This window comes from Melospiza georgiana, chromosome 5, assembly GCF_028018845.1.
Source record: "Melospiza georgiana isolate bMelGeo1 chromosome 5, bMelGeo1.pri, whole genome shotgun sequence".
Lineage (NCBI taxonomy): Eukaryota > Metazoa > Chordata > Aves > Passeriformes > Passerellidae > Melospiza > Melospiza georgiana.
Genome location: NC_080434.1, coordinates 55,791,773 through 55,810,589, shown reverse-complemented (window position 1 = coordinate 55,810,589; position 18,817 = coordinate 55,791,773). Strand labels below are relative to the sequence as shown.

General features: G+C 39.6%; 1 protein-coding gene across 7 annotated transcripts in view; it reads right to left on the bottom strand.

Moving 5' to 3' along the window:
- Nucleotides 1-18,817, bottom strand: part of ABLIM2 (actin binding LIM protein family member 2) — a 130,846-nt gene that overhangs the window by 20,270 nt on the left and 91,759 nt on the right. The window contains exons 11-17 of one of the 7 annotated variants that reach the window (XM_058023895.1): nucleotides 17,901-17,933; nucleotides 15,171-15,291; nucleotides 13,374-13,472; nucleotides 7,879-7,980; nucleotides 6,545-6,598; nucleotides 3,159-3,211; nucleotides 2,418-2,550 (exon numbers count right to left, since the gene is read on the bottom strand). In XM_058023895.1, coding sequence (XP_057879878.1) covers nucleotides 2,418-2,550; nucleotides 3,159-3,211; nucleotides 6,545-6,598; nucleotides 7,879-7,980; nucleotides 13,374-13,472; nucleotides 15,171-15,291; nucleotides 17,901-17,933 — 595 coding nt within the window. The remainder of the gene's footprint in view (nucleotides 1-2,417; nucleotides 2,551-3,158; nucleotides 3,212-6,544; nucleotides 6,599-7,878; nucleotides 7,981-13,373; nucleotides 13,473-15,170; nucleotides 15,292-17,900; nucleotides 17,934-18,817) is intronic. The other 6 variants (XM_058023896.1, XM_058023898.1, XM_058023897.1 and 3 more) reach the window with 6 other exon arrangements.

The following is an 18,817-nucleotide window of genomic DNA, read 5'->3' as shown; positions in this document are numbered from 1 at the left end:
TTAATAGTTCCACATTCCCAAGATAATCAAAAATATTAAAGAAGTGCCAGTATAGCAGAGTGACAGATATAGCAACATTCTCAGGGGAAAAAATGAACCCCATATGTTGTTCCTGTATAACAGTTCTTGGTGTGCTACATACTCCTCCCTGCTGAAAATCTGCACTTAAGGACTGGTCTCTCAAAACGTGTAGAAGAGCATCAGATCTACTCCATGAAGCTTCCAGACATACCCCATGTGTGTATGACAATGAAAGGTTTCAAAGGTGCTCATTTGTGGGCTACGATTTACAGATGTTAATCAGCTGTTAGATGGTCAGACTCAGTTTCCCCTGCACAGGGAATCCTGCAGTACACCTTTGTGATTTCCAGTGAGGATTAAGTTAACAAATTCCTTTAAGCTAGCCCAGTGAGACTGGTGATGATCTAAAATAAGTTTTCTTCTTTATCTTGTTACAGCCTTGTGACAGACTTTGTAGCATCTGTTTATCCTTTTCCTTGCATAGCTAAGCCATAATTTCCTTAATATAAGTTGATGGAGCCAACTATCACATTACCAAAATGCCCACAACACTGACATCCTAGCCATGCTGCCAGACATGCCTTGCATTGGGTGCATTCTTTTGGAAAACTGCTTCCCCAGCTTGCTTACCCTGGATGACCTGCTACTGCAGCATGGGGTAAAGTGGAGAAGGCAAGGAGAGTAATGTCCCAGTTATTTCTTAGAATTCGCTAAACTTAATTTTTGTCATGTATGTAACTCTAAAGTAAAATTCAGGCCCAATAGTAATGCTTCTGACTTGCTGAAATGTGTAATAAGAAATGTGAAGAACATGCTTTTGGTACTGACAGCTAGCATGGGAATAATTCAATTACAGAATTATTCCCTTTCCCACCTGGAATATTTCTTATAACTGAGAGTGATAACAAAAATAAATAAATGGCTAAATTAATCTCTGGAGCAAGGAAATCTTGATAGAGAAGGAATGGCTCCATCAATATTCAAAATACATAGTTTGTGTCAGGGACTAATAATTAGCACAAATGAAAAATCTGCTTGATACACTACCATCCTGTCTACTGAAAATAGGTATCATATAAAAAATGGGCACTTTTATGAGAAGTGGGTTTTTGTGGAAAGGAATCTCTGCTCTCCAAAGAGACAACAGTTCTTTTACACAGCCAGTGCTGTGTCACTGATATATTTTATGAAAAACCCCTTTGCCAGGGTCTTTTATCCTGAGAAGCAGGGAAGCTTCAGCTTCTCCATGTTTTGCTACTTTGGAATGTGATTTGGAGAACTGTTTACTCAGCATGTGAATGGTTTTTACTTGATGACCAATGACAGCCAGCTGTGTCGAGGCTGTGAGCAGTCACAAGATTTTATTATTCATTGCTTTCTTTGCTAGCCTTCTGATGTCTCCTTTCTCTATCCTTAGTACCGTTTTAGTGTACCATTTTCTTTTAATATAATATATATAGTAAAATAACAAATCAGCCTTCTGAAACATGGAGTCAAGATTCACATCTCTTCCCTTGTCCTGTGAACCCTCAAACACCACCACAATGCTGCTCCTTTCACTAATAAGAAACTACAAATAGTTTCACCATCAAAGTCTGGAGGCAGTGAATGCTCACAAACCATGGCACAACAGACAGATGGGTGTAGTTGTGGCAGAGACAGGCACAGAGGCAGCCAGGGAGCTGTGAGCTGGGCTGCAGCGCAAACAGGGAGCTGTGAGCTGGGTGCAGCACTAACAGGGAGCTGTGAGCTGGGTGCAGCACTAACAGGGAGCAGAGTCCCTGGGTGCAGCACTAACAGGGAGCTGTGAGCTGGGCTGCAGCACTAACAGGGAGCTGGGTCCCTGGGTGCAGCACTAACAGGGAGCTGGGTGCCTGGGTGCAGCACTAACAGGGAGCTGTGAGCTGGGTGCAGCACTAACAGGGAGCTGGGTGCTGGGTGCAGCACTAACAGGGAGCTGTGAGCTGGGTGCAGCACTAACAGGGAGCTGGGTGCTGGGTGCAGCACTAACAGGGAGCTCAGTCCCTGGGTGCAGCACAGACAGGGAGCTGTGAGCTGGGTGCAGCACTAACAGGGAGCTGGGTGCTGGGTGCAGCACTAACAGGGAGCTCAGTCCCTGGGTGCAGCACAGACAGGGAGCTGTGAGCTGGGTGCAGCACTAAGAGGGAGCTGGGTCCCTGGGTGCAGCACTAACAGGGAGCTGGGTGCTGGGTGCAGCACAGACAGGGAGCTGTGAGCTGGGTGCAGCACTAACAGGGAGCTGGGTCCCTGGGTGCAGCACTAACAGGGAGCTCAGTCCCTGGGTGCAGCACAGACAGGGAGCTGTGAGCTGGGTGCAGCACTAACAGGGAGCTGGGTGCCTGGGTGCAGCAGCCCCCTGGTGCCCCAGCACTCACGGCAGTACGGCGTGGCCGTGCCCTCCTGCGCCCGGTCGCTGCCAGCGGTGAGTGACAGCGAGCGCGTCTCCGAGTCCGGGGAGTTGGTTCTGGTCTCCAGATCCCCTTTCAGGATCAGCCAGCTGCTCTTGAGCTGCAGAGAGGAAAAGGCTGTTATAGGATACAGGATTTAACACCTGGAGGCAGTTCTCCTACCTCGGCTGTCTCACATGCCTTGAGAGCTGCGTGTCTGTTAATGCTCACTGACGCTCGTACCATCCTTTATCAAATTACAAAAGCTGACTACATGGTGAATTAGACATCACAGCTACCAGAAACTTTTAATTTTCAGCTGGGCTGAGGATAGTTTCTCTGTTCATGAAGCTGCCCACTGTGCCCCACTTTAGAAGATGCCCTATGTAATTTTATTATAATTAATCTGCTCTTGACATTTTTCTTCTAGGTTGATATGCACCCTATGTCTGCAGGATTAGCTGAATCACCAATGTAGATATTGAGACCCAGTGAAAATCCATAGTTTATTGTTCTTAATCTCAATATCCCTACTTCTCTTTACTGTAGAATGTACATTCTAAACTCTTTGGGTGAGAGATTAAGCTTTTCTATGTCTTTTTGGAAAGACCTAAAAGTAGTAATGATTATTTCAATTATTTAAAAGAATACCTTTACATATGAATGTGTTTTAAAAACCAGTTACTTCAAGAATGATCAATACTTCCTTTTGTTCTTTTTGATCATTACCTTCTTACTGTCCTGATCCAAGCTTCCATCCTCCCCTTCTGATCTTCTTGCTGCTGTAAGATTAAATTAATTTAAAAAATTTGAACAGAATGCATCTTATTTTTTGTCTTCTGTTTTGACTGTAGTTATGTTCCAAATATTTTTAAGAGGGGAGAAAAATCAATTTAAAAAAACAGAGTTTGACAGAAAATTTGATGTATAGAGCCATGGTTTCACATAATTAACTGAAATAATTTTGAAAGTATTACAGTAATCCTCATCCTTCATGTATACGGTGAATTTTGAGAATCTATTCCTGCTGGATTTTGAACTTGCATTTTCAGGACTAAACTACTTTTGGGGAATGATTGGTGGGAAAAAGAATTGTACATCATAACTTAGGGACAAATTTCTAAGGCCACCACTCACAGGGAAGCCACTTCCCCCTTCTGTGCTACAATGACCATGAAAGTACAAGTAGTCACACAGATATTTTGTAGTCAGCACACCTGGGTCTCCTGGGATCCCAAAGAGGGCAGACAACCATGGTAAAGAAAATTTTGAAAAAACTTGGCATTGCCTCTTTATAAAATATGCATGAGAGATTGTGTAAGACTAAAATTCAAAATTCTTGACCAACCAATTTTTATGACTGTATTTTCCACTTCTGCCCATATTGTCCTGTTAAAGAATGTTTCCCAAAAAAAGTTGCTGATGTTTTACCATTGGGTTATTTCCTTGTAACTTTCCAACTTCCTGAGAAGAGAACTGAAAACCTCAAAGCTCCTCATTAGATAGTTCCCAACCCTTGAATGTGTTTGTCCTTGTCTTTTATTTCCCAGGGTATTGTTCCAGACACCAAGTTACAATTGAGAATCTTACACAAAGTTTTGTGCCAAATCTCACACAATTTCAGGTAAGTTCTTAAAATTTGAGCCCTACTTGCCTTTGTAGCCCTCTGGGTAGTCTGGGGAGAGTTTTAATGGTGCAAAACTGGAATAATGGAAGGACATAGCATAACTTTAAGCCCATGAGAAATGAATGTGAAAAGGGGGTTGTCTGCAGTGCCTGAGAAAAATGGCCCTGGTGCAATGCAATGTAGACAGAAAATGTAATTATTATTAAGAGAAAGAGTACAATAAAGTAAAAGTTAAGGCTCAGATGAGATTCTTAGAGACAGAGATGGAGAAGAGATTAAATTGCACCATTAGAAATGCTGGAAAACTCCCAGCAAGCTGGGAAAAACTCTGCCCTCTCCAGTTCTCCAGCCATCGTGTCTTCAGAGGATCTGCCCCGTGCCTAAACAACACAGGCAAAAGGCCACCACCAAAAGCATTTCAGTGTTATTTTGATGCAATTTCTGGTGCCTTTGCACAGCTCACATCCAGACCTTAACTGGTTTTGCTGAGGAGGTGGTAGATAAAAAATGACAAATTGCCATAAGGGAAATATCTGTAGGTTAGAGGTGAAAGTCTGGAACTGTAGAGGGTTTGGCTGCTTCCTCTCACTTCCATTTAGTATGGAAAAAAAAATAAAGAAGCTGGGTTACAAAATGTGAACAGCATTATGAAAAAGGTTTTCACAGTTATCTCATAGCACTCTGACAAGGGTATTTCCCCATGATGGCAAGCTGCTTCTCTGAGGAATAAAATAGGAAAGAATATTCAAATATGACAGATGATGAATAAAGTCCCTACTCTGCAAGAAGGACCTAAACCTGGTTCACAGATATTTTTAGGAGCACACCCTAAACTGCAAGTCAATAAGTTATTCCAGGTTATGTGAACAGATCTGGCTCTCATTAAATCAGAAATCCTTATAGAGGATCTGATGCATTTCTGTAAATTTTACTTTTGTTCCAAGACATTGATGTTTTCAAAGGAAAAACACCCCATGCTTGATTCAAGATTTCTATTCAGAAATTTCAAGAAAGTTCCACAAGATCTTGACAGCATCTGCCTTCAAAGAGATGCAGAGGATTTACAGCCAAAGTCAGCGAGGGCCATGAAGGCCAGCCCCTCCCAAGTTCCTGAGAAGGCTTCGTGTAACACATTGCTGGCAGATAAACCCAAGTGCTCTGAATTTCATCAGTACTGAGCACTGGCTTCACCACTACAAGGGATACGCTGTTCTGAATCCCAACGTGATTTCCAAACTTTTTTAGTAACTTTGAATAATGTTCAAATATTTCTAAAACACAAATACACACACACAACCATGCAGGCTCCTACACTCTTCACTCTCCAGCCCCAGCTCTGAGCCTGATCTCTTGCATGTTCCATTCTTCCACCACCTTTTTCTCATTCTGAAGTTGGTTGTTTATAATAGAAACACAGAAGCTGTGGCTATAGCAAATCTGTTGGGTGCTGATGTAACTAAAATCTTTTAAACCAAACGTTTTGGAAGAGCTTCTTGCACTTCTTGTTTTAAAGAACATTTTTGTGCTTGTTTGTTCAAACTTGGTCTCTTCAACAAAGGAATGTTATCTGGCTCCTTTTCAGCATGAATTAGTTCAGTGTCCCATTAGCTTGAGGAGCTGAATCATCAGCTGCTCATGTGTTCATGCTTTAGTCTGGGAGTCTTTCCAGAACAAAAAAAAAATAAATATTTTTAAATTTGATATTCATTAGTATTATTTTTATTGGAAGGAAAGTTTATTGATTTTTGTTGCTGTTTCGGAATATTATGGTTTTTGGGGATTTTTTAGTTAGAGTAAATTATGTTTTGTCCTCTGGCAGGAAAAAAAAAAAAGTATTTCCAAACACAATCTTTCAGAATGTCTATAATCTAGAAAAGAAAGTTTAAAACATATATTCTTGTTAACCTATTGAGATTGCTGACTTGCTACTTTAATCCTCTGCTCACTTCAGTGATTACAAGGACAACTCCATACAGCAGTGCAAAACTGACATAATTCAGACTTTGACAGCCAGCAAACTGATATAAAAATGGCCAGCCTGCAAATATAAAGCTGTTGCTTAGAATCCTCTTTAGAAACCAAAAGTATCTATAAAATTAGGTTGCACAGACAGGATACAGGATATCAGAGTCCTAACATCAGATTCTGTAAATGAGTGAAATGATGCTGACTTACACTGGATGATTGTTACTTTGCATTTGTTCATGATTTTTCCAAACACCATTATAATATTAAACTTTTTTAGCTGTCTTTTTTTTTTTTGCTCAGCCTGAGAAGTTACATGTAATGATTTATATTGAGGACCAGCACAGAGAGGCAGGAGAGGGCAAACAGGGCATGGAACAGCAGTCAGGGTGTAGCACAACACTTTGTGTGGCACTTATTAGCAGCTCTGAATCATCACAACATATCAAAATACCAGTATCCCACTTCAGGAGATAAAACTGCACACATAGATAAAACTGCAACAGAGAAAAGCAGACTGTACCATGCTGTTTGTAGATAGGAGGTTTCCTATAGATGTTATCTTTTACGCCAGTGTCTGAGGAACAGGAAAGAGAAAGGAAAGAATGAAAGAGTAAGCAAGAAGTTCAGACCACACTGCTGGTTTCCTCTCAGCAACAGTAACAATGCAAAAACTTCAGCAAAAACTATGCGTTCATTCAGTGGTTTGACATTGACTGCTTATTAAAAGAGGATGGAACTTTATCCATCATATGCCGAAAACCTTTATACCTACCTGTGCAACATAATTCCCCTAAGTCCCTGAAAGTGCTCTAACACAACTTGAGTGGCATCCATTGGGTGATATGTAGGTGGTTTCATCTGCACTACCAGAATATACTTCATAATCAGCAAAAAAGAAACTGGCACACTTGCCACTATTGAAAATTCATATAGGAGTACAGCAGACTACTACAACTGTCACACTTGGAAAAGGATTTTCTCCATTATTTATAAATAAAGTGTACATGTTCAGGTATGAATGTTTATACTGTAAATACAAATTATTCTTTTAGGAAATCCTATAATTTGTCTTTATTTTGACTTGGCCTTCCAGGAATTTTCTGGAAGCACTCAGAGCCACAGTCTAGGGTTCCCAAATCACAGACATCAGATTTACTCAGTACTGTGGCAGATAGAATTCCTAATTGTGGTCTGTTTACAGAAACATTAACCACAGAAGCTAAATGTGAATAAACAAAGGATTACAGTGAGGATGTAGATGTGTTTAGCAGTCAAAAAGCTAAATGGTGTGGATGTAACTTTAATGTGCTTGTTGACTGAACTTGAAAACAGTAGAGTACGTATACAGAGATTGTCACAATGAACCCCCTCAAGTCTTCCAGCTTCTTTTAAAGTTTATGTTATTATTACTTAAATTCAGATAACAGACTGATAAGAAAAAGAAAAATCAACAACCAAAAAACAAAAACCCCTTCAGTCATTCCTCCTGCACACAAATTCAGTACATCTATGCAGTTATGGCACTATAAATCATAGGATCTTAGAATCATTAAGGCTGTAAAAGACATCTAAGATCGTCTAGTTCAGCCACTAACCCAGTGCTGCTGTAACTTTGTGCTGTTGGTAACATTTTTCATTCTGTTCCTTCTGTCAAGCAACTTTTTTAAACATATAGGTACACGAGCACACAGCTTTCTTTTATTTCTGAGAAGTTTAACAACAGATATTCACTAGGTAGATATTTTCTCTTTCTGCACTTCAAAATTCACAAATCAATGCAAAAAAAATTACATTCAGAAGAGAACAAACAGGTGCTAGAAATTGAAGATCAAAAGCTAAGCAGTTAATGCCTACCTGGAATATGGAAATGCCTAGGAGCCTGCTGATAGACAGAAGGTGAAGATTTGCTGTCAGAGTACATGGATAAGCTTGGAGTGCTCCGACCACTTTCACTGCCTCCAAGGGGAAGAGCAAAGAAAGCAGATAAAAGAAAAATGGAAAGCAAAGTAGAGTATTTCAAGCATAAAAGCTTGTTCAGAATGACTTGTTAATCCAACAGTTTCAAATATATGTTTTTGTAAAACCCATTCTTTTTCAACATATTATATTGGCTCAGACTCCTAACAACTCATCAAAAATTACTATCTGATAGATATCAGATTAAGATGCTCCACTTTGAAGTGAAAACTTCTCTTTTAATGATGCTTTAAAAAAGAAAATCAAAGGATAAGAACATCAGAATTTTTCCATGTGTTTTGCATAGCCTTAACTGAATAATCTATTGATCAAGTGTTTTAAATGTTAAATGCTATGGCTCGTAGCCTGCCCCTGAAACTAGTAATACATAATTCAGTAGTGTTTAAATTATCTCAAAGCAGGACCAGACAAAAATATAAACATTATGGTTAAGTCAAAAAATCCTGCATATATCAGTGACAAAAATAGATGCTGAAATTCGGCTTTCAATTGCAAACTTTCCCCACAGGTAACATGCCACAGCATTTTTATGCAAACAAGGTTGGATTATCAAGTCATGGATCTATAATGCCATAGTCACTTCACCAAATTCCAAGACACATGTAGGATTTTTCCTTATTCATTTTTCCACTTCTTTTTTCAAATGCTCATTATGTGTCATTCATCTCCTCCGGGTTTATTTCCCTGAAGCACACTCTATGGCATTATAGTGCTGCTTGGCAAACAAAAAAGTAAAGTTCTACTTTTTTGGGACTTGTAAAATCCTTTTAGTTTACAGCACTGTTAAGCAACTGGAAGCAAACATGACATTTATTCTTACATCAAATGACTGTTAATTTGCTGTTATTGTTTTAGTGTGGATGAAGCACAAATTTAATGGCTGGTAATGATGATGGCGTAGCAAGTTTCTCTGGGGTAAAGAAAGTGCAGCAGCTCAGGGCATGAGTTGTGCCTTCATGAAGGGGATGTTTCATAACCACAGAGCTGCTGGGTTTCCAGAGCTGGCAAGGCCATGCCTGTGGATGGTCTCTGCTGACACACAGTGGGGGCATGGCCACCCCACTGCCGCCAAAGCCAGCCTTGCCATGCACCACTGAGGCCAAGGGGACAGTGCCACCCAGCTCAGTGGGAGCAGAGACAGGACAGACAAGGTCAGAACAGTGTGCTGTGTTATCTCATGACAATACACTGACTAATCCATCCTAATTTTTGCGTCTGTTGTGTTCAGAGTAGACCAAAAATTAAACCTCAAAAGCCGTTCAGCTGCGACCACTCAGCGATTTCTCGTTGGAAAAGTGTAATCTGGGATGTTGAGAGACTGAAATCCCAACTACAGCTGCTGATGGCCTATGGTCTCTCCAAGATGTTAAGAAAATTATGGAATTCCTAAGAATCTGGTGCATTACCATGAGTTTGAAGGCAAGTAGTCCTCAGACAAGAAACCAGACAGTTATTCAGTTTCTTGAATCCCACTTTGCCCTTGGAAAATAGTGGGGACAGGTTTTCACTCCACCTTTATGAATTACCCCTTTCTTTGCTGCTTGCTGCCCAGATTCCTGCCTATCCCTATTAAATAGAAGAACCCTGAATGTCACTGGTAGATACCTACTAAAATAAGGTCCATTACACCTCCAAAGTTCTTAAAATTTTTGTAATGCTCTTCACTCAGATTTGATATTGCTATTGGATTTTTCTAATTTAAACAGAAAATGAAGGTTATCAAGCAATTTCCACAGTGTATTAATTTCTCATTTACTTAAAAATTAGCATATTATTAAAATCTCTATTCAGATATGATTTGCATGAATAATCACTTCACTGAGCAGTGACCCAAGGTGCTGGTACTGTACACACACAGAAAGTCATTCTTCAGACAGGGTAGAGTGTCAGCAAGGAATCAGGAAGAAGCATTAATTAAGAAGAATAAGCTTGCAGGAACACAAGATGTAAGTGCAAGTACCAGGGGACAGGGAATCTAAAAATGCCTCAGTGCAAGGATCATCTGTGTGGAGCAGTTTGCAAAGCCATTACCTCTAACTTGCTCAAAATGGAAGAATTAAGGATGAAATGATGGAAAAGGCTCTTCTTGGACTCCACTTACACAAACTGATGCACATTTGAACTTTCATTCTGCCACTGATTCAGATAGACATGTGAGTAGTTGTATTTCACATTTTGCATACCAAAGTAAGTGTTTAATAATAAAGCAAACTGAAGACCCATGTAGAAAGTTAATGAGTAGGAACTACAGTCAGTCACTTAAGCTAGGCTATAATTTAAATCTCTAAAATGATACTTTGCCAATAAACTATTTCTTTCAAGGTTTGCTTAGCATAGACTGAAGAAGAACTTCAAATAAATTCTCAGAGAAAAGACAACTACCAGAGAGAGCAATTTTTAAACTTTTGGGTTTGCCTTCTGCCATAAGCAGCCACAGGCTGTGATCTTCTCTACTGATCAGTGAAGAGCAAAAAACCAGAATCTTGAACTCTGCCCTGCATGTTGTTTAACTTGGAAAGAATCTGGGAAGGCTTACTTTGAACTTGAGTGCAAACCACAAAAACTTCCCTGTGTCTTCTGGTTGCTGACAGGGCAGGCTGTACTTTTAACCCTGTGTGTGTAGAGCCAACTGACCAGGGCTCAGACCGTGCTCCATTTTCAAGGAAAAGTAAAATATTGCTTATATCTCCTACTTAATCAGCTTCTATCTTATCTGTGAGGATGGGAAATTTTATAGTAAGTTACAGCAAGAGCTGTCTAAGTTCAGGACTGAAGAACAAACAGATGCCACTGGTTGAATGAGGGAGCTGTCCAAGCCTACTCACAGAACAGGGCCCTTTATTATCTCTGCCCATGGTGCATTAAATTAAAAGAAGTTTTCTGAAGTTTGATGACTAATTCTTTTCAAGTGTTCAAAGACAAAAAAAGGAGGCTGTGCTCCTGCACTACAAAGGCAAGATAATTCCCACTATGTTTTAAGCAAACGTTTTTTCAGTAGGGCTCAGCACATTCACTCCACCACCTCAAGAACTACTACACCAAGCATAGGTGCTTGGAATATCACACCTATCACTTGCAGTGGCATGAATTGTGAAGCTTTCTTGAAGTGAGGTTGTCACAGAATTTATTTTGAGGACAAAAATCCTTAAAAGAGCACAACCAAATCATCTGCCTTCATGATAAATAACAGCTCATCCCATTACACTTCATGGGAGCTAGACTGCAGAACACTGATGGAAGAACAGGAACTTAGTAATCATATTTGTCACTGGAAAAAATTATGAACCCGGTCATTCTCAGGAAGAATATGATGCAAACTCAGTGAAATCAAAAGGAAGATTTTGCTTGTTTTAATTTCCCTAGGGTAGTCATGTATCTGTCTACTGGAAGTGTAAGGAAATCTCTTTTATGACATATGAGGAGTGCTGGTTTTAAAAAGAATACTTCTAGTATAATAAAGCAGTGTATTATTTTTGGATCTTATTTTTTTTTTAAATAAGCAAGATTTCACTTTCTTAAAACTGAAGTGGCAACATTAAGGCTGGTCTGGATACAAACCAACTATTGCTACAATCCCACTCTTTCCACACTAACCACTTTGAAGAGGAAAAAAAGAGCACATCCACATCATCAAAAGGCTCCTTAAGATAAGGAAAAAACCACATTCTGAAACTCAGAATTTAGAGACCCTGAAGAGGATGAAGCAAATATTTTGATTTATTTTTGGACAGAGACATTAACTCTGTGTAAACCAGTGAATAATCTATTCAACCTTGGCAGAGCCCAGGATTACCTACTTAGGAAAATTATAAAAATGTTCACCTGCCTACCTGCCTCACAGGAACACTGTGAGGCACTGTAAGGTACTGCCTGCAAAATATTTAACTCCTTGATAAAAAAGTGCCTCAGAATTGCAAAATATTATAATTTTGATCACATTACTAATAATTATTTGGGCACAAGGAGCTACCACTTAACAACTCCTTCATCCAAACAGCAGCACTTAATAATTGCTGCTGCTCTGAGAAACTGCAGGTAGCACTGAGCAGAATTCCATTTGCACAGGAGTGCTGCCAAGCAGCTGCCAACAGGACTTTGAGGAAAGGCTTTCCATACACTGAAATCATGTGCTGCAGCACACCAAAGAAGTTTCTCTTACTCAGTACATCAGGTTGGATAATACCATCCAAAACGAGAGGACAGATACAAAAACAGTTCAATCAGTGCCTCAGAGAATACCAGGGATTGTGCCAGCCCTTCAAGAAATGTGTGGGAGGCTGACTGCTTCAGGTTGTGGAAAGGAGCTTTGCAGGTAGCCTCTAAAACAACAACAAACAGTTTAATCTCATCAGCTCCTTCCTCCAAAATTTTCTCTCGAGGATTATATTTGGATGTCTCAAGCTTGATTCTGTTTCTGTTTATCCCAGTGAAATTCAGCTGACTTTGGGGAGCATCAAGGCCCAAAAAAAGATTTATTAGTTATTATTCCAAAGGCAATGAGTACCTGCTATTCACTTGATGTGCAAGTCTGTCTCCTGCAGAGGGTCATTCCCTTCTCTTTACTGGTTACAACCTCAAGAACAACACTTTCACTTTATTAAGTCAGAGAGTATATGAGAGTCAAGGAACAGGCATTCAAAGTGTTTGCCATTCACATGGCCTCACAGCTCATATTGTTACTAGAGAAGACAGACTCAGGGGAAGACGAATGTGGTAGGTGAATGCCTTCTCTCTCAGACATTTACCAACTGACTAAAAAAAAAGCCTTTGTCTCAAGGGTTCTTGGTATTCCTCAGCACTGCCTCATTCACAACACGGAGGTTGCTAGAAGTTAAATCCACTGCAAAAAAACTAATGGCAAGAAGAAGAGATTCAGTTCCTGTTTTGTAAGATATAGCACAGACTAATTGAGAGTCAGTGTAGCTGCACTGATGTAACCAGCTGTCATAATTTTTGGCAATGCCAAAAATAATATGAAGAATATCTAAATGTAGGTTGGAAGGTTAGATAACTGATCATCCTATGTTGTATCAAATGTGTAAGCTTATTATACTATTTAGCATCACCAGAAAGGGTAAAGGTATTTTAGAACTAACAGAGTTTTAAATATTTTCCTTCCTCAGTTTCATTATAAAAGCAAATTCCTTCCCTCTAACCCTTTGAAAGACACTGAACACTCATTGAAAAAGCAAAAATAAAACACCCCATACTCACTCAGTTTGTAAAACTTATACAGTACATCAAGGAAGCATTTGCACAAAATTAAGACAAATTTTATCCAAGTGGAAGCCATGCTTGCACAGACATAAAAGTGAAACACAGCTGAATAAATCTACATTATCACAGCACGGTTTTGCATTCCTGGACCTTACCTTTGAAGAAAGGGATGTAATGATGTCTGAATGTAGATGTAAGGCTTGGGTGTTGGGGCAGGGAGATGCAGCTACTGGTACCAAGACTGTGAGTACCAGCTGGGGGCAACAGAGAGTAAGTGAAAATAAACTATTTAGTTCACTTACTGAAAGCCACAAATTACAATGCCATCCTTTTTTTTCAGGAACATTTTCCTCCTGATGCTTAGAGAACATACAGTTTACATTTAAGTCTTCCTCTTTCTCTGGTTATTGCTAAAAACATGCCAGTGGCCACACCATGGGGTCAGCCAAGGGACAGGGGCTTTCTGCAGACAGAAAGGGCATCACCCAAACCACTGTAAGGCATCAGAAAATATTCCAGAAAAGGCACCACAAAAGGCATGGCTGCACTCAGGGGAAAACCTGCACATTAAAAAGCTGCAAGAGGGAATGAGAAATGCTCATAATGGGTCTAATGAAATGAAATGGGAAGAGCCTCTCTGTCTCTGCCGAGAACTGTGCCACAAGTGGGTCCAGTTCTCACTGTTGGTGCTGCACACTGCTAGGATTTTGTTCACAATGCACAGGACACTCTAGTGCATGGCTAATTTAAATACTAGAAGAAACATCCTGAAGTTATTTGAGCTCTGAAAGTTACATATGTGATTAAGTACCTTGAAAAATACTCTCAAGTCATCTCTGCTTTGCTGCAATGATATCCTGATAACATCATTTGGAGGATTAGTGGCAATTATTAAAAATGGTGATTATGAAGATTATCTTCTAAATTTTAGAGCATTCAATTTTATTTGGAATTCCTTTTGTCTTTCCTGCTTGCTTTAGCATTGTGCTACTAAGATGAGGTGTGACAGCTACCAGACCTTCAGCAGAGATTAATGTCACTCTAATAGATTTTTTTTTTTACTCCACCTCATATCCACTTTGTCAAAGACTTTGTGTAGTACAAATATTCAAATCCTGTAAAAACTGTTTCTGTTACCTCTAAAATCTTCATTTCCCCTGGAAAGATTAAGAACTTGCATTTTCCAAACTAGTTTAGAATTATAATGTATCCCCAATGAAATTAAAAGACAACAAAAAATAATATAAATGCTCTGTGTTCTTCACCTAAATGATGGAGTAGAGAAAAAATACAATTAATTTTGAGCAATTTCACCAATTATTTCCAAGGATAAAATCCTGTACAGAGCCCAGATATGAATGGGGTTTTGTAAAGCATTCCCATGCAAAGGTCAAAAGGAGATCATCCCTCCTGTCTGTGTGACCAGAGCACCAACACAGCTGCTATTACAGCTCAAAGCTGCAAAACCCACTTTGTAAACTTCTCAACTAAAGCAACTTGGCCTTCAAAATTCAGCCATCAGAATTGGTCATTCCTCCAGCTCTTGCACTGTGGAGAGGGGACATGAACCATGGCCCTGTGGTACAAGAATGTAACACAAGGTCACTCCATCTCCCTCCTGGGTTCTGTGCACTCACTGTTACTGCACCACAGCTTGGAAGAACTGTGGAATGAGTGTACATCTTCAAGCAGGATGAGATTAAGTCCCTTAAATCCTCCTATCTTGTGTCTACACAGAATCAATTTTTTGTAAATGCCTGGTTTTGTTTTCTTGGATGCACATTCCTGAAGCACTTGTTTCCTTTCTCCCCATGGAACTCGCTTTTCACTGTAAATAAATCCCTGCAAGGAACTGCTATTCCCCTTAAACCCCCGACTGCTGAAGTCAATTCTACTTACAACATAATACAAAGTAATGGAAAAATCTAGAGAATAAGTAAGGTTGCTTTTACCTGGTCTGCTGTAATGCTGAGGAGAATGGGAGGTGGGGGTGTACCGACCATAGCCCAGGGAGCCAGCAGAGCTAGGACTTGATGTCCTGTACTGCTTGAAAGATCTGTCATCTTGGTCGCCCTTGGAGGAAGAGGGAAAACACATGTTATTAGGGAGGAGAAGTAACTTCTCAAACAGGCAGAATGTGCCACCTCATGTGTTTCTGTGCTGTGTAGAGTCAATGCTGTGGGAGTCAATTGTGGGAGTCAATGCTGTCCTAAGATTCCATGAAATCCTAATGAAATGAGGTGGCTTTCACCACCTCCACCTGCAGAGTGACTGAAAGAGCTCTGCCAAGTCCCAGAGAATGGTCATGTTGCCAGGAAAGTCAGCACAGACATAAATTTAAAATTACAATTTAATTTGAAAAGGGCTGTAAAAGTGTTGCTTCAGGACAGTGTAATTTCCTGAACAAATGAAATTGGGTGGAAGATGAGCTCAGGTCAGCATGACAGCATTATGGTCACTTTTTACCCATATGAATAGACGCATAATGGTTGCAGACAACACAAAAATCAGCATTTCCTGGTTTCACTACATCATGAAACTGATTGTGTATAAATTGCCCAGTGTGGCACACTGTAACATGATCATTAGCCTAAGAAACCCAATATAAACACATCAGCATTAATACTGCACCATTGTGCAGAGCCATTAATGCAATCCAATTCCCACTAAATCCTCAGCTTCAACCAGTCAAAACCATGTACACCCCCTCCAAGCCACTGATTTTTCAACAGTTAGTTAAACTGCAACTGCAACTTGCAAGTAGAGTCTTCCTAACAGTAAAAGCACTACTGAGTGAAATAGATAGGGAAGTGACTTGTGTAAACTTGCTATAAAAGAAAATTCAAATTTCCCCTTTTTTAAAACACATGAGAATTGGCTTAAGTTCATTGAAACAAATGAATGTAACCTGCAGATGCTCTTTTATGGAAAGTCATACTCAAAAAAATGCTTCCCCTCTCCTGTTCCAGCAGAAAAGAGTGAAGATATCCTACACTGTATCAAGTGTCAGTCTCTTATCATGAATATGGGGATGCCTTTAGGAATCTGTGTGATTCCCACTGGATCATTCATCATTTAAACAAACTATACATCCTATTAGCCCTACCATCATCTCCCAAACTCGTATCAGAACAACTTAATTATGTCCATACATTCATCTTTAGATGAATGTAGTAAATTTGGCTTCTCTGGGACTATCCTTGACTCTACAGAGATGTACAATATTCTCATATCTTCAGGTTTATCCTCCAGACAAGATATGCTCCGTCCCTTCAACGTCACCCCAGAACTACCAGCCACATTTTCAAAAGGGGAAAATCAGCTTAGTATAGTGGCCAGCAGCATTATTGCTTTAACATCCAGTTCAGAAGTAGTTTTACAAAAAGCAAAGAACAACTGATGCCTTCCCAAGGGTGCAGTGTCCTGTAGGAATTCTGCCACCAACTCCTCTCAACATCCAGCTCGATATGTTTCCTTCCCACTGTACCCACATGTTGTAATACCCACTCTAACCTTTGTGGAGAGAATTACAAGCAGCATTGCAATGGCTCTACAAGTCTTGTAATATTTAAATACCATATGAGTGTCAGCTAATGGTCTGTGATGCGTCCAATTGTATGACACTGTGCAACTCTCCTCTAACGTAAAATCCCTGCAACAAAGATGGTGACAAGTTTGCAAATGATGATGATGCCCAAGCACCTGATCACAGATTCCTTAAAAAGAGACAGCAAGCACAGAGAAGCTGGGTAACATGGGAGTATACACAAATCATGGCAGTCCCAACCTCCACACCAGTATCTCTTCTGGAACTTAATATTGGCAGTTTGGTAACTGAATTTAAAGGATATTGTTATAATCTTACAAAACATCAAGTTTTCATATTGTTTCAGTCCTTACCTTTGTGTACCTTGTGTCTCTGTAAGGAACAGTCAACCTAGTCCATGTCACCAAATATTACATGAAACATGCTTTTATTTTTAAATTATCAAAAAAGTTACATCTCTACTGGTTAACTTCTCTGTTAACCAGTTCTTAACGTCCTTAATTCTCCATGATTATCAAAATTTTGCAGTGCATAAAATTGGGATAATGGAGAAAATAGCCAGACCCATGATATGGAAGTGAATTTACTATCTGGGAAAATACATTAAATGCTTTCACTGCTTCCAAAGTGATGTTTCTTGAAACAATAACTAAATTAATGCACATCAAAATACCAGACCTAGAAGTTCAGGTATGTGCAAATGATTTAAAAGTAGGTGCACACAAATAGTATAAGTAATTTAACTATTTGTGGAATAAAAAAATGAGAATAATAAAAGAAGAGAAATCTATGCCGAGCACTAATTTGAATCAGCTCACACTGGCAGCTTTAAATGTGAACATAAATCATATTTCCCAATATAATTTATTCAGTAGAGCTTGAAGAAGTGACCACCATACAACCTTTATTTTGGAAAGCAGAAACACGGATGACAGTGGAGACAGATGCATACAGATGACAATCCAGAAGCAGAGCACATACTGAACACAAGTAACACTCTGAAAATCATAAATTGTAAACCCCATGCACTGTAGAGGCAAGGGGCAAATCCCACATTTCAGACACTGCTGGTTATTAATATGGTTATGCATCACAAAATGGGTCAGAAGAGGAGAACAAAGGCACTGGGGATTACCTCAGTAGGTGTTGGAGAGAGCAACTGAGGTGACTGCAAACAGCAACACACAACAAATTAGTGATACAAATTCATGCATGATGTTACTTGTGAGAAGAATTACTCTTAAAATATCACTACTCATGTATAACACATGATACAGTTAGGAAAAACACCTGTCAATTAAGTTAGGGCATTTTTTAAAATTATCTGTTTTAAATTAAGTACATAAGAACTAATATATAAATAACTTCATATTTGTCTTTCAGTGATTTCTCTGCTACAGAATCCTGGGGTATGGTGAGGCCAGTCCTGTGGCACAGAGAAGGGCAATAGAGAACTCCCAGTTAAAATGCCTGAAACTACACGCAAACCCTAATTAAATCTGCACTGAAGGACCTCCAAAATCAGGACTAGAACTGACAGTTTTAAGGGAAAGAAAAATACCTGCACTATTTATTTTCAATTAAACATCATGTAATTTGACAATCTGCTGCTCATTTTTTTTTCCAAATCAAACACTATGTTTGGTTAGGTGAGCAAATAGACTGAAAGTATTGCAGCTGCAGGTAAGAAGCCAGGATGCTGAAATTTGGGAGACAGGATTTTTTTTTTTCCCCTGGTAATATCAAGGATAATAAATAGTTGGAGCACCAGGAAATATGTTAGATTGCAAACACAGTCCATGTTTGGTCTGTGCACCTCTGCCAAGCCTGGATGTCAACAGGCACTTGAGGAGGGCCACAGCCATCAGCAGCATGGAAAGGAAGTGATTATGCTTGACAGGTTCAGGGTGAGGCAGCAGCTTTCCATTTTGTGAAATCAGAAACCTGAATACCATTTAAACTCTTTACCAAATAAAATTTAATTATTTTTGAATGCTTTATAATGGAGCTATCATAGTTCAGCACTGTGGGCTTGGAAGAAAGTCTGCAAAA